The sequence below is a fragment of the Vitis riparia genome, chromosome 11 (genome assembly GCF_004353265.1).
Source record: "Vitis riparia cultivar Riparia Gloire de Montpellier isolate 1030 chromosome 11, EGFV_Vit.rip_1.0, whole genome shotgun sequence".
Taxonomy (NCBI): domain Eukaryota; kingdom Viridiplantae; phylum Streptophyta; class Magnoliopsida; order Vitales; family Vitaceae; genus Vitis; species Vitis riparia.
This window is the reverse complement of record NC_048441.1, coordinates 13,823,816-13,848,862: the sequence shown is the minus strand read 5'-3', so window position 1 is coordinate 13,848,862 and position 25,047 is coordinate 13,823,816. Positions and strand designations below refer to the sequence as shown.

Genomic DNA, 25,047 nt, shown 5'->3' with positions numbered 1-25,047 from the left:
GAAAAAGTAAAAAAACAAACAACCTAAATTCTAAAACTAAATTACTTTCAGCAAAAAGCCAAAAAAACAAACATCACCTTAGTCTCTTAACTTTTCTACATTTTATTAACTTTTCTTCACAAGCTGTCAAGGATAGTTAGTCCTCAAGGTATATATTTTCTAAGGTCCTTATTTGTCGATGAGGTAAATTTTGGTAGCTTCAATAAGAATAATGAATCATAGACGATTGTGTGGTCATTTGTTTGGAAAGTATGAATTTTCTTGAATCCACCCCAGCAAGATGGTGCTTGTATAAAAAACACCAATCTTGGATTGAAGCAAAATGAGGCATTGAGAATTTAATGGTTTTGTTAGAGCATCGGCTAGTTGCTCTTTGATAGAACCATAAGAACATGAGCCACATGTAGAAGTCCTTTAGAGATTTAATCATGAATGAAGTGATACCTACTAGCAATATGTTTCATATGAGAGTGAAATACTGAATTAGCACAAACTTAAGTAGCTCCAATATTATCATAATATAAGACGAGAGAAGATGGAAGTGTAACATGAAGTTTGCGCAAGATATAAAACAAAAGCAATAGTGGTGGTTTGATCATCCCTATTACCAACTCAATCTACATCAAAGTAACCATGTAGAACCAATGGAGAAGAGCCCACGATAAATAATACTCTTAAGGTAAAATTGTAATCCCTTCGTAGTGGCCAAATGGAGTTAAGATGGAAAATGCATGAATTGTGAAAGTTTATTTATAGCATAAGAGATATGTGATCGGGTTAGAAAGAGATACTAAAGTGCGTCAATTACATGATGAAACTCAATGGCATCTAGAATCAATGAGTTATCTCGTAAAATAGAAGTGTTAATGGTTGATATAGGAGTATTGACAGATTTAGCACCATCCATGTGTGTGTGCTCAAAAAGATCTTAAAGGTATTTTTGTTGGGTAAGAAATAGACCACGGTTTGGAAATAACTTCGATGCCTAAAAAATAATGCAAAACACTCAAATCTTTGACAGAAAATTTTAGAGAGAGTTTAAATAATTTGAGCAATTGAGTTAAAGCAATTACTAATAATGATGGCACTATCAATAAAGACCAAAAAATGTAGCTTGATAGCATCCTTGTGATAAACAAAAAGGGAGAAGTTGGCTTTGTAATTAAGAAACCATAAAATTGTAGAAATGAGTTGAGTTCTTATACCATGCTCAAGAAGCCTGCTTGAGGCCTCATATAGCCTTGCATAATTTGCAAACATTAAATGGAAAATTAAAATCCACAAAAGCTTCACCTATTATGCTAAAAATAAGAGGCCAGTACTTGGTAGAAGGCACTGCTTTGGATATTAAATTCTTTATGTAACATGAAATTAATTTTATTCCATCATGCCCAACAACTGCATTAAAAAATTAATCCAAATAATTAATCAAACTTTCTTGGCAAGGGGAGTCTGCGCCTAGCTCAAATTGAGGATCAAACCCAAACCTCTATTTCTTGAATTGTAATCCCAGAAAATCGAATTTTCATTTTGGTTTAGGTGTATTCCAATACCTACCATTTCAGAAATCTCATGATATGGTGCTCATACAAGATGTCACTTTTAAATTAAACATGGTTATGATTTATCAATATGCTATGCATCATATGGCTAAGGGATGATAAACAATACATAAGACTTGTGTTACTAATTAATTAGCAAGCAGGACAAAAGGTTTTCCTGTACGTAGAAGAATATATCCACCCAAATAAGTTCACTTAGGTTCCATGCAGAAAGAATTGGACTCTACTGCAGCTTGGAAATTCGATTACTCTACAGAACTCCAATCCCGAAGCTATATTAATTGAGTTGTTTCAGTATATATTATCTTATGGAGTAGGAGCATGTTTATAAGAGCCTATAATGAATATCACAGGGTATGTGAGTCTTGGATCACAAACTTCTTGGGCCTGCAGCTTCCCTTTTGATTGAAATGCAAGTCATGCATGTAACTTCCATGCAAAAAATCATCTCAAGCATCTCAATTTATTAATGTGATATATCTCAGAGTCGATGCATTGAAAACTGCAAGTGGTAAATGAAGTATATATTGCGGAATTCGATAATGGCAATGGCACAAAAGTTGCTAAAAAGACTTGTATTATAAGAAATTTTATATAATAAGGTTAAGATGTATCTAGAAACATTCACCTAATTAAAGGTCTCATAAATGAATGAAATCCCATATATACTTTGTATGTTATAAAATAAGAGAACTGAGGTTGACTAAACCACTTGGATCAAAGGGTCTTAATATCAAGACTCATAACCAGAGTGAAGTCCAAGCTGACACAATTAATGACTACCAAGCACCAATTATTTTAAATTAAAAAATTGCCAGTGGCCATCTCTTGTACCTTCACGCATCAGTAGCGGCCATATCATCATAGAGACTGTAAAATTGATCGAATTCTAAATTTGTACTTTGATATTTTACTTTTCTGACCTCCATTGGGCCACTGTCTGTTGCAAGAATGACGCCAACGTTTTTACCAGCATCCCTTCATAGAATATCGGAAGTTGCTTGGAAAGCATAAAATCTGTCCCTTTCGAAAAAATTAAATTACTTCCCATGAGTAATCAGTGAGGATTTTAAGCAGGCCCCTTAAAAAATTAGTGGAAGTATCGACTTACTAGCGGAAGCTTTAATTTTATACATTTGGTGGAATAACATAACAATAAAACTATATGCTGCATAATTACGTGAGGTTTAAAATATTAGAATATTTATAAAGATATTTATAATAACTTTTAAATATAACACATTTTTATAAGAACACTTTTTTAATAAGTACTTGCAACTTTATTATATAGCAATAGAGAGAGAGGGTGGCATGATACACCACTTCATTTGCATATTTATTAAACAATTAAAATTTTATAAGTTTAAAAAATTAAATTGATGTTATTTTTAAAGAGTTTGATAATTTGACAATAGAAAAAAAAATCTATTATTTCTCAAACTTTATACAATTGTCTAATGAGGTATATAAGGAAATTCTTAAAAGTAAGGAAATATTTTATTTTTCTTTATTCATTTGATTGAACATGATTCATGTTGATTTTGGGTATCTCATTGATTATTTCCCAGAATTTATAATTGATTTCATATATTTTCTTGATTATTTTCTTCGATATGTCCACCATAAACTAAAAGAAGAATGTGGATGTACATCTTGTTTAGAACGAGCATGAAACATAGGACTAATGGGTATATGTAGAACATTGATATTATTCTACCCAAAGTTATTATGGTATTTTGAATTTTAGTTTGAGCATGTGACTTTAAATAGATGTGAAGCTTCTTCCCTAAAAAAACCTTAAAAATATGACTTGGTGTAATAGTAAATAGAATTCATTATTATTTATAATATGATTTTGGTTTTCTATTTACTATTATTTTGATGCATTATCCATGTTTAGCATTCAAACCTACATCACTTACATTGTAAATAACTTGGGTGCATTAGAAGTTGTATAAAAGATTCAAGTTATAGGTTCTTTGCAAGTTAATTGATGACTTGTTCACAACTAGTTTATGAACTTTGACAATCAATTTGACATTGTAATGCACTACCTCTTAATTGAATGGATGACTTATTTTGGTCATCAGGATAGGGTTCACATGGTGTGTGCACAAGTATGTATAGTTATACATTAGATAAGAGCTATGGTGAGTCATGGCATTGGTTATTGAGTAGTTATGACCTCACTAAGTTACTACGTTGCATGAGCTCTCAACCTTGAGAAAATATAAAGCTAGTGTTGAGATCTTCAGTAGTTTTAACCTACAAATGAGACCCTAAGATAATATATATTCTCTATAGATTGGGTCATTGTTGATTAAAGTGGGTGGCAACATGTATTCTCAAGATAAGTATCATGATATCTCATGGATTTCAAAGAGTATGTCCCCTTAAGTGATTTTAAGGATTTGTGATCATGAAAATTATGGTTGTAACAATTTCCTAAGTGGAAATTGATGTATGCTCATGAAAAACTAAAGTATGTCAATTGATAACATAATAAAAGAATCCAAAACTCAAGAATTGTAGAGATAATCTTGAAAGGTTGATAGCATCTACCTCGTTAAATTATAGAACTAATTCATAGGGAGATTGCATGCGGTTAATTAGTAGGTCATTGGCTTGAGCTTCATATCTTGATTTAATGTCGTAGAATACTAGAGAGCAATTAATTTTCATAGTGAAATGTTGAATCAACTTCAAAATTGGATCATGAAAGATCTAGTATTTTCCTATGAGTCCAAGTGGTCCTCACTCGAACTTATATTCCTAAGTAGTACATTACTTAAGAGATATTTGGGTTCTTTATCCATATGTATGCATAAGAGCATTTTGGTAAAATATAAGCCTGCAAAAGAGCTCATAAATGATCTTTCTAAATTGGGTTAATTAATTAATTGAAGTCCAATAGAGCTAATTTATTAATTATGATCCAATAAGTTAGATTAAGTAACCTAAGCTCAAGATGGCCTCAAGTTACTTAAACCCATAGGCAAGCTTATATAAACCTCCAAAGGTTTAAGGCTTGAATCCTGAGTCATTCATTCTTTCAGAAAGAGGAACCCAAGCCCTCATCCCTATAGAGAAGATTCATCATCTTCCCATGTCAAGATCCAGAAAAGAGAGCAACTGGGTGAAAGATCGTGAGATATTCAAGTTTTACAATTTCAAAAATTGGAATTGATTTGATTTGAGAACATCTAGATCATAGCTATTGTTTTTTCTAAGCACCTAGATCTATTTTTTTTTTTTTTATATACTTATGTTGCAATAGATCTAGTAACCATAGGATAGTTTTGTATGCACCCTATGGATGTAGGGCTTAGATTGATGTCTTCCCATCATTCCTACATTATTGATTTAAGAGGATCCATGTCCATTATACATTTGATTTTGAGTATCTCCTTAATTATTTCCCTTAATAGATACTTAAATTTATGTATTTCCTTGATTATTTCCATTTATATGTCCCCCTTAAATTGAAGTAGGAAAGAACATGAACGTCCAAGTTATTTAGAATGAGTATGAAACATGCATAGGATTAACGGGCATATATAAAGCATTGATATTGTTCAACCCATAATTTTTACCGGTGTTCTTATTTTTAGTTTAAGCTTTGTAACTTTGAATAGAGGTGAGGCTTCTTCCCCTCGAATTGAAATTTCCTCTATCCGTAGACCATTTCAACTACAACCACGTAGTCTAAAAAACTTATGTCTATTCTAAGAATGCTTTCTCCTCTTTCTTTTGGATATTGAGTGATTGCTCATATTCTTAAAGATCTAGCATGAACTTTGTCTTTGGCCATGAGTGAATTGGTAAACGGTGTCTTTATCTAAAACTAACATTTTAGGGTTGAAATGATTAAGCACAGTATCCCTCTGTACAGACTCTATAATTCAGTTTTCTTCATTAGTAAGTATATTCTTGGATTTTGAGAATAAAAATAGTGCCTTTCTAGGTGAAGATAGAAGCCTGATTTTCATGAATGCAGACAATTTTACAAGGTCAATCAAACAAATCAATGTGGCAGCCCGAAGTTAAGCCTTCTAAGCCACAATGAGTGAAGGATCATATGAATGATATCGAAAGGCCTAGCTGGCCGGTTCAGCACAAAATGCCTCCGCACTCTTAGCACCCTTTCCTGCATTTTTAAATACTTATTTTTTGAAATGCCTAGCAAGATGGTTTTAATTTCTGGTATCTTTGCTTCTGGAATTTTTATCGAAAACTGGCTCCAATCAAGGACGTCATTAAAAGGCAAAGAATAGTTGTTGGAAATTATCACTGGGACGCATCCTGCATGAATTGCCTCCACTACTCGAGGGCTTGCCACTTCATAGCCGCTTGGGCACAGGCAAAACTTGCTTTGGCCCATTAATTTGGCGTAGTTTTGGCCTTTATGGAGGCGCTCATGGACAAGTACTTCATTATCTTGGTCCTTCCAATGCTCAAATAAAATTTTCCTGATGTTGCCATGGGCTCTTCCGGCAAAAAAGGCCAGGATTGGGCGGTTGTTTGAGGGTTGGCCCAGGTGTGGTGACCCAAGCTCCCCGGCGGGCAAGTTGACTTCTGGCAGCGAGACATCTCTTCCTGGCCTGAATCCTTCTGAGCTGTTTGCATTGCAAAGGACCCTGATGAAATTCTTGAATAGCTCAGGGTTTGCATATGAAACGGATGGCGCCTGAAATATCAAGTTAAAGGGAAGAATTCAGACACGAAATGAATGTATGATAAATGCCATAATCAAAAAGGAAAATGATGGGTCCATATTTGTTTCACTTTTGATACATTTAATTACTTCATATTTTGAAATTATATGGTGGAAAATATGGAATGAAATAGATTTGGCCCAACGAAGAATAGATTTAATCCATTTCATATTTGAATTATTCTTCCTTGGGCGAAATCTATTTCAATTCATTCCATACTGAAATTGAAACCCCAAATTAACATAACATGTCATCACTATATTTGGATGCTGGAATGCCTTATACTAGCCATGGATTCTGAGCTATCTTACATAAATGGCTATATTAATTTATTTTGGTTACCAAAATTATAGATTCTAAAAGGTTTATAACCTCATAAGTTATGATAGATATTGAGAGCTAGGGATGGAAAGAGAGGGCTAATGGCACATTGAGTTTTTTATGACATGAAGAAAACTAAAAGGTTTATAGTTACAAAGCATGGGTTCTAGAGAAGAAGAAGATACCCAGTCATGACAAGAAACCATGAAATGGTCAGCACCACCACTTCTATTCCAGTATGGATATTTGTCTGCTACAACCTTAACATAGTCGGTTACAATGCGTTGCAGTCGCTTGCGGGAGTAGTCTTCTGGGGAAGTAATGGGGAGGTAGAGGAATTGAACTACTTTTACTACACTTAGAGGTAGGAAAAATGCATGTGCCTCATCAGGATGTTTTGCAATGAAGGGGCTCTTGCCAACAATAAAGTCCATTTCATCGATGAACTGCCCCTCTATGGCGTAGATGTTGGTCAATGGCCCTTCATGGAATATGGGCTGCGCTCCTTCTCTGTAGGTCCATACCTTGAATCTCTTCACCATCTCTATATGACTCCTGATCATTTAACATAAATGAAAATTAAAGTTAGCTACTCATTTCCAGTGCATGCAGTGTGGAAAAATATTGACATGAAGTAGAAACCATTTAGGATTTTTAGACATATATTCATCAATAGCAGCATTGTCTATTAAACTGCATGATGTGTTCTAGGATTGAATTGCTATCTAAGCATGTAGTCACTAATATCACCACATTGTGGAGTCTTCTAGACTTTAACTGATGAAAAGCATATGGGTTTCTGTAGATGCATCCTCTGGGAATGAAAGCCTCTTTCTTATCTGATGAATAGTTTTTTGACCGAACTGCTTTGCGAATGGCCGCTCTAGCTCTAGCCAAATCTTCTTCAATCCTTGCCAAACTACTCTTGATCTTCTGCACAAGAAGGGGGGAAAATCAGTAATGATGGAAGAAATTCCCAAAAGTTGGCTTCAAAATTAAGCAGCTTTTCATCGTCAAGTTTTCCAACCATTTGCACTTTGACAGTGCTGCTTGCTTTTTGTTTACTGATTCTATAAATGGAGACTGAGAGAGATTCATTCAAGAAAACTTCTGGTAGGGTGGTGTGGCTGGTCTTTGTTGGATTAAAAACGGTGGAAGAAGAGAGGAAGTAGGTGAGATGATTTTCATTCAAGGGAGAGAAGAAGAGGTAAAGAAGAAGAACAACAGCTGGAAGTAGGAACAAAGTTGCAGGGCAGCTGCTTAGGGCTGCCATTATCCAGGGTTGCAGCTTGAAAGCTGCAGAACCACGTTGACTCCCTTCTTGTTAATTAGTTCCTTTCCTCTAATACGGTTCATGTGAAGCTATATAGCCTAGCAAAATCTTGCTTAAGAGAAAAGAAAAAAAATAATAATTTAATAGGTTTTCCTCTATTTCCAGCCGAGGAAACAGTTTTCTAACTTAGTTCTTTTATTCTTGGCTTGGCAATCAGTCTTCAATTTACGTCAACCAGTAACTTGGCAGTAAAGATCATGAAATTTATGGGATGCCTTATGGGGAGAAAACCATCAGAATATACAACTTCCATTGAAAAGGACAAAAACCTATCACCATAAAATGCCATTCTGATTGAAATTTTACTGAATTCTACCAATCTTATCTATGTTAAGTGATCTTGAAAGCGCCTGAGATAACATTGGCCAGTTACATAATGCTGAAATTAACTAAGTCCTATCACAAATCAATATAGAAACAATACGATTCACATGCCATCCCAAGAGGATTAATTTAGCAGTGAAGCATTGGAAGGAGGGAATTGATTTATCTCCAATCCCAAAGCCTTTCACATGTTTATAAGAGCTTTAAAGCGAGTCTTGGATCACACGCTGGTTGACTGCAATGTAAGTCATATAACGTCAAAAGTCCAACTTTAGCAATGACACTGAGGCCACCAAAATCGAATGGAAACTGGTATAAGCTTTGGAAATTGTGGGACAAGTATAGGGGTTTGTGTTAAATAAAAGGCCATAAGAGGACTTCTAAGCAGAGCGGAGCTTAAGGTGATATGAAGACTTCTGAGAATTATTAAAAATCCGGCTTGGCTTAATGGATTTGGATTCAATTGACTTGCCTTGATTTCTTATCCACGCAACACCAAACATGCATCCATTCAGTTGCTCTTTAATCTTCTTCCTTAGTAACGGCATTGAGAAATTTTGTTTGTTATTTGTGTACAAGCAGGCGAGGTTGCAAGGGAAGAAGAAAAACGTCATATATATATATATATATGCAAATCATTTTTAGGAATCGCCTAAAGTTGTTATAATTAAGGGTGGAAGAAGTTTGGCACAAGACCAACCAAACCTTGGGCCTTACGCAAGCCAGTGTAGTGATATAAATTAATATTTTATTATCCTAGATTGGAGCCCGACAAATACAAATGCTGTTTTCTCTAAGTTTTGTTTGACTTTAAGTTGATCGAGTTAGTTTTAAGTTGACCAAGTTGCATAATTCAAAATATATTTATAATGTTTTTTTAAAAAAAAAAAAAAAAACATTTTTCTATATATTTATATCAAAATTTAAATAGTGAATAAAACAAAATTTCAAGAAAGCAACAAAAAAATAAAATAAATTTTTATATCTTTTCAAAAAATGAAAAAGTATATGATATAATATTATTTGATATTTTTTTCTTAAAAATCTAAAAATAATATAAATATTATTATATAAGATAATATACATTATAACTATTATAAAAATATCAAGTTATCCAAACATTGACTCGAATACAACCTAAATTGAGTTCGAATTAAAAAAAACTAAACCCAAGTCTAATTTAAATAATGAAAATAATTGTCCAATCTTACTCAAAAGTTTGATTATGTCTGAGTTAAATTAGACCATTCCATCCAAATTGAACCCTTAATCACAACAAATACCCTAGTCATGATAAGAAGCTAATACATAAATATGAGTTTTTAACATGGTTTGGCGACTATGTTTATATCCATTGATGAGTGAGAACCATCCCATTATATTATAAAAAAATATCATAGAAAAATGATGAAAAAAAATAGATACACTAAGAACCCTCACTCCATCAAGCATCTTCAACTCTTTTTCACATTTTTATACATTATATATAATCTTTACAAACTCATTTTTATCGAATAATGAAAATATTGATTTTTACAGATATATCAGTTATTCAATTTTACAGATATAACGAGATATATTAAGAAATATCGACAAAAACTTTGATAAAAAATATTAATAAAACAGAAATTGATCAAAATTTATGAAAATATATTAAAGAAAACTTCAAAAAAAAAAATTATAAAAGAAACAATAATATATATGTTAAAGTTATTTTTATTGCGGAACTTGAAATATATATATATATAGTTAAAAAATGTTTATAATTTTATTTATAAATACTTATTTTTCATGCATTTAATTATGGTATAAAACATATACTGAAAAAACTATTAAGATATGATAGTTTTGTCTTTTAAATAATAAGTTAAATTAAATTAAATTTAAAGATAAAATAATTAAAATTAATCCATTTAATAAATTTTTATTTTTTAAAACAATATATAATAAATAATTTATTCATGAAATATTGTTAAGATCAGTTAGCCCATTCGGTATATTTGCTGACAATTTTTTGGGTCAGTTTAACAGGTCAATAGACTTTGGGAGCGTTGACCAATAGTTGACTGAGCCAAATATGGGAAAATCACCAAAATTTCGGCAAAAATTGATAAAATCCTAAAAAAATGGGAAATTTTCAGATTTCATCCGGAAATTTCTCCCAAATGATTTTTCTTTCATGACAATTTAATCCTTGTCTTCATCTCATAACACGGCAAAAAATCTATAAAATCCCCAAATTTTGAAATTTTTTCCTATTTTGTCCTAAAATTTCTCTTAAATAATTTTTATTTCCCTTCATTTTAATCCTTGTCTTCATCTCATAACTTTCCCCTCGTAAACTATAATATTATGCACAATATTTTTTACAATATATATATAAACCAATTAGGAATTTACAACACCCTCCAACAATACCTGTCTTATATCAATTTCCATCAAGTCAATTTTTCTTTTCTTTGTTACATACTTTTTATATCTCATTTCAATGCAAGAACAATTAATTATATCTTCAATCAAAATTCATTTTGTAATCCTCATGTGCTTTTTATCCTTACCTCTTATATAAATCTTCAATTTGAGCTCTAATATTATTTGTTGTGTAAGTAGAAACTTCAATACTAACGTATTAGCACATGAACATAAAAATAAAACATTTCACATGCAAAGGTCCAATTTTAATATGGTTCAATCAATCATTCCCACATAATTTCACAAGACTGACAATAAATTAAAGGTACCAAAAAACCTCTCACAAAGAATAAGTACATTATCTATGGCTCAAGAGGAGTATTTTTAATCAAAAATCTTAGTTTAAGTCTAGATCGCTTTAGTGGCTTCGAAAAAAGTATCCAATGGACTATAAATGTATGCAATTATTTAATTATTTAATAATAAATGTCTAACACATTATATATGTACGTTTTGGGTCAAACTATTTATTAGATAGAGTTCTTTAGAATGAGACAATTTATATATGGACCATCTAATTATTCATCAAATTATTAAATACATTATCAATAACCATTAGAGATCAAAAACTAGTAAATAGGTAACCAAATAAAATAGGTCAACTATATGATCAAGCTCTTGACTAATAATAGTCCATTTTTTGTGATTTTTCAATTTTCAACAAGAAACAAGGCAATAGGTCAATCACAAGTGCTAATGCAACTCTCAATCCACCTTTAAACATTTAAACCGAGTTTTAAGTTTAATTTTCAAACTTAGTCTTCACTAGAATTTTCATTGTATTCTTGCACCATGTTATCTCCTTGAATTACGCCTTAATTGGCTTTTTAAATATGTGAGCATGCTTAATTTATGCGTATGGAATATTTGTAATTACAAAAACACTTATATACGAACAATAAATATATTTTTATCATTAATTTTTTTTTATTATCATTAAAACTAGGATTACTTAACTATAAGCTAGCAAAAACTATAGATTTTATTCTCGTTCTCGTTGAAAATATATTTTATAGATGTTTGGGTTTAGATGGGAGGTGAAGATGGTATACAATACAGTAATGTTTGGGTTCAAATGGAAGACTATCGAAGATGAAGATGGTATCTAATACCATATTTTATGGTGTCACAAGGTGATGTCACACCCTACATAAATGACCGGTTTTTTAGTAAAATATATATATATTTTTTAAATGTACATCCAAAAGTAAAGATAGAAATACAACAAATTTTGCTACATGGGTACCACGTGGACACCACATAAGCACCACTAGATTTTGAAAAACCTTATCCCTCGATTTGAAAAACTTACCCCATTTTCATTGCATCCTCTCATACTTCATTTTCCATAAAGAAATAAAAACTAAAATGAACCACTTCACCTTTGTTTGCAATATTCCATCACATTGGTTATATTAAAATTTTTCATCATTGTCAACCATCAACAAAGGCTTCCATAGTTCAAGAAAATTTTATTTTTTAATTTTTCCTCATCTTCTTCTAATTAGGTTTTTATTGTTCCAAGAAAATTTTTAGATTTGGGGTTTCAAGCATAGTTTGATTTTCACCATTGCGACGTAGTAAGATGAATACTGATTGTGTTGTGGAAGTCATAATGTGCGATGGTGTATGCATCCTTTAAAACCACCTAATCGAATCATAGAGTTTGCCTCCCCACTCTCACATTCAAACCCTCTTCAATTCTCTTCTTCAACTTTAGAACGGTAGAGGTAGTTGACATTTTGATCTCCAGTATCACCTCTCCTTCCTTGATTTCAAAATTCATCATGGTCATCTTATAAGAATTTTCTCAAATTTGATTTCTTCTTAGCTTCAACCAAAGAAAAAGTAAAGCAATCTTTTTACTTACCTATAGATCTTATACTACTACATAAAGGAATAAGCTTTTCTTATCTCAATTTTTTTTCTCTCTCTTAACTATAAAATTTATTTTAATAAAATCCTTTTTAAAATAGAGATAACTAATAATCTAATAAGTCCTCTTCCAATTTGTTTTGCCTTTTAAAAATGGTGTCACATTTTTTTGTACTTAGACTTGCATCAAATTGACTTTTTTCCTTAAAATTTTTTTTTTCTTAGATATGTTTTTGTATTTTTACTTTGTAGAAATTGTCCATAATTTTTACTACCATATTTAAAGTGCATAGGAAGTCCTTAAAGTTTACTAGTCTAATAGTTAAATGTGAGTTTTCTCACGCAAGTTATGTTGAGCCTAGTAACCGACCATATGATAGTCATCATGAGGAAAAGCTAAATATATATGTTCTAACCCCACACTCAATTTCAGGTTTAGTTTGATTTAATGTTTTGCTAAAATCATAAAAAAAAAATTATGATTTATGAAGCTTTATTTTTGGATCAATTTGGTATTTAACCTAATGATGAAATTTTATTTTTCTTTTGTATTTGATTCGTAGGTTATTTTGAAGCCTAATCCTAAAGTTTGAAAAGACCTTTTTTTTTTTTTGTAGTTTATCAATTTTGGATATTAAAAGTGTATTTAATGGTAATTCTCACAAGTGTTTCTATCATTTTTAATACTTAAAAAATAAATATTTTCAAATATTAAAAAAAACTAAAAATATTTTTAAAAATTACTATCAAACACACTCTAAGTGATTTTTCTTTTTTTTATTTCAATAGTTTAAAACATACAATTGTTTTTTACCTATAAATAAGACATCACACCTTTTTTGGTGAGAAGTCATCCTTGCAAATATTACATGGCATTGCTCATGTCATACGCATTCTGTTAATGGCTTATATAAAAGTGATTCTTTCAATTATACTCTACACATAAAGCTTTTTTTCCAACTCTTTGAGTTTGGCTACATCAATATTTTTTTGCAATTTTGTTCTAACGAGTTGATGTAGCATGCTAGTAGAAACAAGTTTACGAGGAAGAACAAACACAACCTTCTCAAGGACTTCTTAGATTTGTTTGAGAAAATTAAAGACTAGAGCATCCAATGTCTATTAATTATAATAAAATCTTTGTAGTAATAGAGATAAATAATAATCCAATAACTCCTCAACAAAGAAGTATGAAAATATCAATACTGTTTATTTATTTATTTATTTATTGAGAAATGTTCAAATCTCATCTAATTCTCTTTGGAATGTTCATTTTTCATCTAGGTATTTCTAATTTAAAAATTTTTCATATGGGTTCTCTCTTTTTTGTTATATTAATTTTTAGTTTTTTTTTTATAGAAGTAATTCCTTGGTGGAGTGTAGAATACTTGGAAAGATATTTTTTTATGTTGAGCAAGTGTAGAAGGGCTTGAATTTCCCTCTTTTGTTATATTTAAAATTTCCCTTCATTCATTTAAGCTTTAGGATCAATAATGAGAAAAAGTTCAATCACAATGTTGTGTTCCATTAAGGGTCATATGATCAATGCACCTAATGGGATTTTTTACAACTCTCCTCCATTAAAGGTTGTTTCAGTAGGGAGCAACACAACATTCAATGACTTAGTTATACATTTATGTGAGGCGTTGAGTTGCTTTATCATTATCTCATTAATCTTGGATATGAAAATTTCAACTTTGTAGTACTACCCATAAATGACAATAATGACATAAATCTAACTTTCAATATGACAACAAACTTTCTTCTACCTTTTGCTATTGAGTTGTATACAAAGATCCTATCAGTACATATAGAGAATGTTGACCGTTGATAGAAGGATTTTGTCATTTATAGCATCAAAATAAAAGTTATAACCTAATTCAATTATGCTAGGGTAGCTTTTTTCAGATAAAAAATAGTTTTTACCTAAAGCTATGACAATTTGGTGGTTTTAGGTGTTGTCCCTTAAGATGGATTATTTTTAGTAATTAAGACTTGAATATGAAAAAAATAAAAAAAATAAAAAAAATAAATGTGATCAAGTGAAAATGATTGACAATTCATTTTAAAAATAAAAATGGCAATGATTTCAAATCGGGAAGAACAATTCAATTTAAAACAATCAATTTTTGAAAGAAGGTTAATATATATATATATATATATATATATATATATATATTGGAATTAGGATTCTTTAGAAACGATCTTTACGGTAAATAGATGTTAAGATCTACTCTTCATCAAGCCTCCTAAACCTTTTTCGGTGCAATATACTTTCTTTCTTTCTTGTCTCAAGCTTACAAATTATCTAGTTTTGTTTAATCTTACTAGCTAGCATCCAAATTGAATAAGGTTGACTTAGCAACTTCAAGAATTAGAATTTTCTAAGTCCTTGGACAAATAAAAGGGTTTTGACTGATGTAGAAGAAAATACGACCCTTGAGTTCTTCCCCTTTTTACATCTGTCATTTCTAATACATGAAGGTGAAACGAATAGGTGCATGGTAGATGTATAAATTTGCATGCACACTTGAAAAAAGAGAAGATGGGAGGTGGGTGGTTGGAAATTAATGTGAATGAAGCAGCTGTCATTGCCATTGTTCTCATCGATTGGATTTCATTTTTTATTTTTTTTTCTTGATGCATTGAACATGACATGAGGAAAAGTGCCCATGACAAGTCCACATTAGCACAATTTAATAGACCAATACCACATATGATACTCTAGATCTAGTCACATTGGAATGTAAGGTGTTGATATTTTGGATAAAATTGGGCTGGATGGATTGGACCAAAGCCCAACAGATCAGGTCGGTCTGAAATTTGACCATGGTGCTCAACTACTGGGCCAGTCCTAAAGGCCTATATACTGTGCTAAAGTCCAATAACATTGACTTGGACTATCCAGCAAAATCTTAAAGTGGCCTCCAATTTTCTGCACCGTACCCCAACCATGAGCTGAAGTCTCAATAAACCAATGATTCGCATATGATAAAATTCTTAGAACAAGATTATAGTATATGATTGTTTGTAGAAGAAATTAAATTAACATTTGATAGTCCAAATTCAATTATTATAATATCGATACATTCAATGAATATCTCCCCCTCCAAAAATAAATGAATAAAATGAAATAATTTTTTCATTTTTGATTAGTGATATTCTTAGCAACCCCTTGTGAATATTGTTTTCTTGAGGAATATATCTTCTGCCACAATACCAACAACTACATAATATTGCTTATGAGATATATTACACACACCCAACTGAATTGCGCCACTCCAAAAATACGAGTGTGGCACCGTAGTGAGCCAATGCCCCCATCACCACCAAAACATGAAATATTTGATGACTATGTCCGGCGATGTCGAAGCAGCCGGGCTTCCACCTCTCCGGAATTCGAGTAACATAGAATATGGTACCAATCCCATAGGATAGAGCCATGGCCAACTCATAGACCAGGGTTATAGATTTCCGGGGTTCATTCCAATTCACGATGAGAGCATGGATTGCAGGCAGAATGCCAAAGAACCCCATGGTTGCGAAGAGTGAGGCTCGAAAAGCTCGATATTTGGCAGTTGAAAGGGATGGGGAGAGCAGTGTTATGATGGTGAAAATCCCCATGGCTGTGATCCCTGCAAGGTAAATGAATTGCCAGTGGGGGTCACATTGGAAGATGTAGTAGATTGGGGGGAAGAAGGAGGTGATGATCATGACAGCGATTCCAACATAGTCCATTCGCAGCAACAAGATGTTCAAGCTGCGGGAGTGGCAGGAGAAGAGGTGGCAAACGCTGCTTGAGAGGAGACAGAACATGGAGCCACCCAAGAAGATGAAGAACGGCCACCGTGTTGTGGGCATTTCTGGTGACAGGAACTCGGTTTCTGGCTGTGTTATTTGCTTCAATTGGATGAGGTTTGATGTGCCCTGCAGCTCTTCTAGAGTTAATTACTATTCGAAAAAGAGAAGTGGAACATGTTTGCAGTAAATTCATATGTAGGAGCTTGAAATTAAATGACTTACCAGAGAGAAATCTTTTGAATCATGAGAAGCATTTATAGCTGCGCACAGTGGAAAAGACCTGCAACAAGCATTTGTATACCTTCAGATTAAGATCAAGCACCTTGACATTATGCCTCATTTCAGAGACTAGAAGCTTAAAAACTACTCCATTTGGATTTGGGACTAATGACTATGATCATATTAATATTGCCTGCATAATTGTTTGAGTTCGCTTGCTAAAACTTGCTTTAAAAAATAAATAAAGCAGAGGAAAGCACAACAAAATAGGCCGGTGCTAAGTTATGCTTTTAAGCCACCACTTGCGGAAGGGGCAGGGCAGTGTTGGATATGCCTACAAGCAATTGTTCACATAATATTTGCTGCATCTGATTGTCATTCATGGGAAACCTTTACATCTCTCTGTTTTCTGTTCTTTCTTCTTCTTCTTTTTTTTCTTTCTTTTTTTTTTTTTTTGTACACAGGCTTGTGTCCGAGAAAATGTAGGAAATGATAAAAGGGGAGAATAGCACAGTGGTCCAGAACCAAACAGGCAAACAGAGATTCACGTACCAGCTGAAATTGGTAAAGAAATCCGCAAACTGAGGCACTTGCATCAAATTCGCCAGAGTCAACCCCAAGAATAGAACAAATCCAAGCAAATGTCTGAAAATTTACAAGCAAACAAACAGAACCCATGTTATGATATCAACAAGAAGAAAACCCATTAAAATTCATTACAATATTAACAAAATTAAAAATGAAAAAACATGAGAAAGTAAAGCTTGTGAAGGGAGAAAAATGGGTCATCACTTACGTCCAAACGTTAATTGTCTCATTATGCCACCGAAAGACGCTGAAGAGAGCTTCCTTAAGAGACCAATTGGCCCTGTAATAATTCAGTATGAACTCGTTGTCCTTCATGTAATCCGGCAACTCCCGAAACGTCACCAGAGCGCATCGCTCGCCTTTGCTTGAGGCCTGCAGATTCTTCTTCTTGGGGTTGTCGTCGATTGTGAAAGTACTAGAGTGAGAGTGATGGTGGTGGTGGTGGTGGTGGTTGTGGTGGGGGTGGGTATGGTGGGTTTCACCATCCATTTTCCTTCCTTTTCTCTTCTTCCAAACAGACCCCTCAGCGAAGCTCATGTGTCCTCCGCAGACGCTGTGAAGATGCTTCTGGCACTGGCCTCAAGTGTCTGTGTCCTTACAATTAGTGTAGGGTGTAGCTTTGGGGATTCTGCAACTACACCAACCGATAGCATTTAAAGACGTTGTTGTTTCTCTCCCGTTGCTTTGACTTTGACACGGTTCAGGAATGGCCTGCTTTTGTTAGGTTACCTCATTAAATTCATATGCCTTATTAGCCATAAGGATTTGATGTCCCAACTCATCATATTAAATTTTTCTACCTAATTTCATTTTATCGACCTCATTTGTGCTCTAATTTTGATGTGTTTTTACACTTCAAAAAATAATTTAATTAATATTATGACGTTGCTTCTTTGGAAGCCTTGTGATTAAGTTTGTACAAGATATTGTTTCATATTCAAATAAATTTTTATGATATAAAGATTATTTTTTTGAAACTATGATCATGATTCCCCTTGTAACATAAGTTAAAAATGACGAATTATATTCAAAAAGACTTAAGTTTGTCATTGTTAAATAATTGATTTTCTTAAAAAATATCAAATAACAATCATATTCATCGACATCAATAATCACATCAAATATTATCATTGTTCCTTAAGGGTTCAGCTCTGATACCAAAGCGATCAATCATATTATATGTATATTTAAGTTTCATTGTTTTATACTTGTTACTTTATATTTGAGTCTCGAACATTTATCCTATGAATTATACTTTTTCATGCACTTTCAAGACAAAAAAAAAAATTTAATATATATAGACACACACATGAGGTTTGTTCTTATATATATATATATATATACACACACATGAGGTTTGTTCTTGACCTCTTCTAGAGGAGAAAAAAAATATAGGAAAAATTAAAAAGAGAATATTCAACTAGCCTTACAAGATTTCTCTACTTAACCAATCTTGCACTCCACCAAGGGGTCATACCAAATTACCAATGCCTTGACCGAAGGTGGAGTGCAAGAAATGTAAAAGAAAGAAAGGGGAGTCCTTAAAAAACTTAAGAATGAAATTGTGTTTGAGTGAAGAAGGAGAGGTAATCATGAATATTATGAATGGTATCTAATATCATAATATTTTTATGTTAAATGTGAGGGAATATATTTGAAGGGTGGGTTGGAATCATATTGAAAATCATGAGATTAAATCTCGCCACTTATCTACAAATAGGAAAGTAGATTATATTAGCTTAATATATACCTTACTAGTTTTAATTTTTGGGTCAAAATTTTAACAGAGAAATTTCCATACTTATGGCATTTTTCAAAGAACTTATGGAAACCATTTTCAATAAATTTAATAATTATCATATATGCCTTCTTATAAAATCAAGGATATTTTGATTGGGCATGAATATTTTTCAGAAAATCCCTGAAAAGCAAGTCACAAATTTATCATTACCCAAGGAATAAAAGGAAAAAAAATGAACCACTTTCAGGTGTGAAAGCCTGAGAATGATGAGAGTTTTGAAAGTTGAATTCGTCAATCATGGTTAACAATCATCTGGTAGCTTGAGAGGTGGCGGCATTGACTATGAAATTCTCCTCCCAATTTCAAAAGTAGACTAAAAGGGTGAGACATGGGTGAGGGGGGTTCACTTGGCTTACAGGTATGGGAAGCTCAGCTGTTTTTTTAGCTGTTTCAAGTTTAGGACAGGTGGGAAGAGCAAGGCATTAGGCAACCCTCTCTTACCAAAGAGGACAGTTGGCCGACTATCAGACAGTTGGATTATTTAACACAAATGGGTTGCCCTCAAGCAACTTCAACACACCACCACATGTCGTACTAACCATATCCACTCACTTGTCATGCTAAGAGCTTCACTATTCTTCATTTTCATACCTTTCTCACCGCTGGATCGTGATGTTCTTAACATGGGTTGTCGTCAAAGGAAAAAGTTTCTTGCATTAGACATGTAATGGGTTTTTCTTAATCATGTCAATAAGTTCTAAAACCACAAGGACTTCTTAGATGAAGAGCATATAATATCTAATGAAAAGGAGAGTGAATCATTACAAATAATATCAGAATCAATCTCCAGCCCTAATATAAAACTCTAAGTGATCCACAATCTTATGACAAAATCGAGAATGTTATCCCTCATAAGGGATGATTGTGATATGTTAAATCAATTAAGGAAAAATTTTCTCATATTATAAGTAGTTTACTTCTCTTAATCATGTAAACTCATTTTAAAATTGTAATGACTCATTGCATTTAAAATGAATAATATTTGCATAAGAGAGAGCACGTCGTAGATGGGTTATGCTATATTTTATAACATATGTTCACATTAAAATCCAGAAAAATAACTCTAATGCATATAGGGCTGGGTTTTAGACTCTGGGGTCAGGGGTAATCAAAAGTTGCCTTCATATTAGTTGCTGAATTTTTTCCAAAGTGAATAAATAAATAAAGGGTGCATTGCTGAAACTAGGAAAGCCTCCCCAGTCAAGGAAAATACAAGTGATTATTCCGAGGACCACTTGAACCTGGGCATCACTCTAGCAGGCTTTCAATTTCTCTGCTCTATATATTTAAGGGCCTTACAGTTGCATTATTTGACGAATGGGTCTTTTGTTCTTATTTATTTTGGGGGTTGGGAAACTGATAGCTGTAATGATAGGATAAGTTCCTCAACCAACCTACTAAGAAGCTTAGAGCTCTGGCCCATACTCGAAAAGCACAGCACAAGAAGTAGAGATGCCAAAGAATATACCAATATCTTAAATATATGCACAGGAGGCACTTCTGGAATAGTGATAGAATTAAGAATACCTTGTAATCATTGTAGTCGATATTAACAGCTCCATCATGTCTGAGCACAGATATTGTTTCGCACTTTTTCGATGCTCAAAGTACAGAAGTAAAGAAGACCTAAATCTAGTTAACCATAACTCACCTTTAGAATATAAGTTATTCAAGCTCTGTCACTTGCATGCACATACCTGTGTCCGGGACTTTTTGGTTGCAGTTTCTCTCACTGGGAGCTGCTTTACCTGCCACTTCTTATGCAGATTGGTCCTCAAATTTTAATCAATAGCCAAGAGTCCCAGCAGAAATATTTATCTGCAATCCAGACACAGCATCAGCCTACATGGGTGCTTTTGAAACATTACTGGCTTCGACTAGTTATGATAAAAGGGTAATAGTAAAGCACAGGCATATTGAAACATTATAGGAATAGAAGAAAGGTTGGCTTCTATGGGACCTATTGGCTAGGTGACAATAAAGTATGCTTTTTGAAGACAATTCCCAAAGGAATCAAATGCTGCCTTTGAAGTTCCATGATAAGGCCCACAAATAAGCATCAAGGTAGATGATTCCAAAATAAAGAGAGTGCTCTACAGGAAGTTGAGAGTAGAAAGGCGACAGGAAAAGGAAGACCTAAATACGATGACAAGTAGACAAGGGTAGAGCTCTCAAGTGTTGGAACTCGTTGCTTTCAACATAAAGGAGCATGGTTTCTAGAGCAAGAGGAACCCTAGTTTCTTCGAGGAAGAATGGATGTTGGTTATGCTACAACATTTAGTAGTTCTAATGATGCTGCTGCTGTCAGATGGCACATCAGAAAGAGTGTAGCTTCTGTTTGGATGGAGTTGATTACTTGCACTGCTACAAACACCCCCAAAATTACAATGTTGTGCAACCCAAACAGCAATCCTTCATAATCTGTGTCTCTGCATTCCCATCTACTGCAAGTCCATACCCCATCAAACATATAGACGCCTGAAAGGAAGACAATTTCAATTAAATGTTTTCTTTTTTAAAGAGAATTCTTAGATATCCTATACATCAACTTAAAAAAGCAACATGCATACATCAAACTTTTTGAGATTAGGAATATCAACATCAGTATATTGAAGTTCCCAGGTTCTGTCAATCACAATCTACTGTCTACCGGGCCCCTTTCCTAACTACTTATCATGGAATTAAAAGATCATGTGATCCAAAATATTGACATTCAGGCATTATGGATAGCAAAAGATACTTGATAACAATAATACTTTAGCAATACTTATAAGGGAATCTGTATAAAGCTGGTTGAGTCAGGAAGCAGCCCTAACTCTAGCAGCCCTAACTCTAGAGACTAGTTTGGAGAAACACTCTCAATATATACTAGTGGCAAAGATCAACTTGGTACAGTTCAAGAAATTCCTTTCCTTCATTGTTTTCCCTTCTCATTGCCTAAACAATTAAATTAGTAAAGAAACTTACTAGAAGACTGCAGCAACTATACACCGTTTATGGATAACATTCTTGATACACGCTTCATAGTTATACAATTTTAAAGCAGAAGGTCTGCCAATTGAGAAGCACTCCTAGAAGTATGATTCTTCATAAAATTAGGCTCACTATGTCAGGATACTGAGGGGAACAGGTGCAGGTGATGTAAGTGAAGATTTTTTATTACAGGAAAGCAGAGTGCAAGAAAAATAAGCAACACGTCTTTATAATATATAATAATAACAGAGTTCTAAAATGGGACCCTCATGGTAGCTTACATAGTGACTGCCTAACCACCCAAAAGCTTATCAAAAATACGGGTCAAAGTGCCATACAGGAGACAATAGACCAAGCATAAAGTAAGACTATTACAAGAGTAAACACAACACGAAATCATATCCTTCTCAAACTAGGATTCTCTTTCTTGAGGGATGCAGCAAAGCCCTCCTCAAATGAATAGTAAAGTAATTGATTGGGAATTACAAATGAAAAGCCAATATTCCAAAACATGCCCTTACTGGACCCTATGAAGCTTCACTGTTCCCTGGGATTGGCTTTGGGCCTTTCCTGCGCAGCTTAGGTGGAGGGCAAAGAAGGCCTCCTTCCGGGGGTGCCCGAAGCATCAGTGAAATCCAGAAGAAACACTTTTCCACATGAATGTAACAATACTGATTTAACTCCAGGTAGTTGGGGGGAAATATGTTTAATGAGAAGATTGTGAAGCAAATCCACATATGCAATAATTGCATTATAGATTCACAACAGCATAAAATATAATGATTTTGATGCTTCTCATCAGCTTTCATGATCAAATTGTCATTGTATTATCTCATAAATTGGATTTAAGGGAGTTGAGCTGAATAATTAATGATGAGCTAAGGAAACAAATTCATATATTTAACAATTGTACAATAATCAATGAATCATATAGAACTATCATCAGCTTGACATTTTCACTGACATGCTACACTGCTCTGGTGAAGCAGGATAAAAAATGACCTGAAATTTGAAGCTGAATCACTTTTTTATTCAAAACAATAACCCCAATTTTGCAAACTATATAAACCAGTCCTACACATAACATATTCTGCCTACAAATCCTTTCGTCACTATTACTTGGAAATAGAGAGGATTTAAAAGGACTTCACTACTAAGATAATCATGTTTTTCAAATTCAAATATAAGAAGGTCGTAAATCAATGGAAGTTTAACACTTAAAAAACCATCATATATTTTAAACATGAAAAGTATACCAAAATATTAAGCCAAAAGCTCACATAAGAATGACTATGCCACAAAATAAGATTAACCACAAGAACTACACCTGTGAGCTTGGGAAGGAGATGCCAATATCAGAATCACATTCAGTGGCAATGAAGAGACTATATTCTCATCAACTTCTGAAGCTCCTTATCAGGAAAAACCTGTAAAAATAAAACAAGATGAAAAATTATATCATTGTCCTACTAGCAAGCAAAACTGCATCAAGCACAATAAGTGTAAGAAAAATCAAAAAATTGGAAATGATAAATCTGAACCATGAACTCCTCACTTACCAGTGAAGTATGAAACATCAATCATTTCATAAATATAAAAAGAAGAAAATTTATCATTCCTTGTTTTTGTGCTTTAAAAGCATAGTAATAGTCAGTTGAAAGTTGTTCATCTTCAATAATGATGTGGTCATTCTCAACCAACCTAACCATTACCATTAATAGAAGCTGCCCAGTGAACCAATGTGTTGATGAGCCCTTCTCCACACCAGCTGTATTCAATGTGCAAATGGTAACAAGAGCTGAGCACAAAGGACCCTTTGAGTTAAGAGATGGAATGTAGAGATCACTTCTACTATTAGCAGATAAAAGCATCAAAATAAGTAGGACTCAGCCCTCCTGAGGCCAGAAAGGGTGTATTTAAGATATGGCCAAGTATGTTGACAATATAAATCCTATAGTACCTTCAGTCCTGTACTTTCCAGCAGCCTCAAATATCTTTCCAGCAGTTTCAAGAATATGTAATGCTCTCACAATCCACAGCAAGGATAAAATTTCCATATCAATGCCGGGAATTCACAAGTGCATATATACTGATCTACTTTGTCCATAAACCCAGCATTTTATGAATATGAATCATTTAAAAACACCCTTTGATCATTTCAAAATGGTACCCTCTAACTTACTCTTCCCATCCACAGCATGATTGAATTCTTGTCAGAAACCAAAGTTATATTGATTCCCACTAGCCTCTTATTTTTCTCCATCCATCAAAAACTTTTAAGTTCAAATACCAGGTGAATATAAATCTGAATTTCAACCAGAACATAACTTCTTTGCCACTGTGGATGCTCTGCTTTGTAGCTTGGCTATTCAAGATGGATAACTCTTGCAATGTTCTGGCTTTTCTTTTCCCTTTTTTTTTCTTTTTTTTTTCTCTCTGATAGGCAAAATTTTCTGGCTATTAGATGAGGTAAACATTTTTCAATCCATTCTGCCAACATCTCACCCGAAGCTGCTTATCTGCAACAAGCTTCAGAAGAGCTTTAACAATAAACAGTTGATCATGAGTATCAAGAAGAAGAACATTGTCAAGCACCTAAAACAATATGGCAATCAGTTTCAGAAAATATAAGATTAAGATCCTTCTAACCAATAAGTATATCCATTCAGTAGACATACACGATGTGTATCAACAGAACCCACACTTTTTTGTAGCAAGAGTAGGCAAACAATGAGCTGCTGCCTGCTCAATGCAAAAGTAGGATTTTTAGGCCTGTTTGAGCCTACTTTAACTGAGGTCCTCAGAAAATGATCATTCAGAACAATGAGGGTGTCAGATGGTTGAGGCTAAAATATTTACAAAACCCATATTGAAGATAGCCCTCTAAACTTTTATTGCCACTTCAATGACATTGAACCCAAATCTTTTTAATAGTAATGACAGGAATAAATAAATAAATTTAAATTTAAAAAAAAAAAATACATAAATAAAGCCATCCCAATTTTAATCCACAAAATTCATTATCTTTCATACATATGCCATCTTCCCAAGGTTTGGCAATAT

At 33.2% G+C, this 25,047-nt stretch overlaps 2 protein-coding genes and 1 pseudogene across 3 annotated transcripts; all 3 read right to left on the bottom strand.

Annotated features, from left to right (window-relative positions):
• Positions 1–5,522: 5,522 nt before the first annotated feature.
• Positions 5,523–7,916, bottom strand: LOC117925543 (probable glycosyltransferase At5g20260). Of its 2 annotated transcripts, none has more exons than XM_034844570.1 (4): positions 7,626–7,916; positions 7,377–7,531; positions 6,784–7,153; positions 5,523–6,249 (listed from the first exon to the last, which is right to left on the bottom strand). In XM_034844570.1, the coding sequence occupies exons 1-4, from the start codon at positions 7,869–7,871 to the stop codon at positions 5,587–5,589; spliced, it is 1,434 nt and encodes a 477-aa protein (XP_034700461.1). In that variant the 5' UTR covers positions 7,872–7,916; the 3' UTR covers positions 5,523–5,586. The 2 variants fall into 2 exon arrangements, with proteins under 2 accessions (XP_034700461.1, XP_034700462.1); XM_034844571.1 differs by having other exon boundaries at positions 7,377–7,528.
• A 7,806-nt stretch (positions 7,917–15,722) lies between these two features.
• On the bottom strand, positions 15,723–17,902 carry LOC117924533 (heptahelical transmembrane protein 1). The gene is made up of 4 exons (XM_034843170.1): positions 17,419–17,902; positions 17,175–17,267; positions 16,626–16,683; positions 15,723–16,529 (listed from the first exon to the last, which is right to left on the bottom strand). The coding sequence occupies exons 1-4, from the start codon at positions 17,745–17,747 to the stop codon at positions 15,855–15,857; spliced, it is 1,155 nt and encodes a 384-aa protein (XP_034699061.1). The 5' UTR covers positions 17,748–17,902; the 3' UTR covers positions 15,723–15,854.
• Positions 17,903–20,464: 2,562 nt separating this feature from the next.
• On the bottom strand, positions 20,465–24,660 carry LOC117924778 (annotated as a pseudogene).
• Between the last annotated feature and the right edge of the window lie 387 nt (positions 24,661–25,047).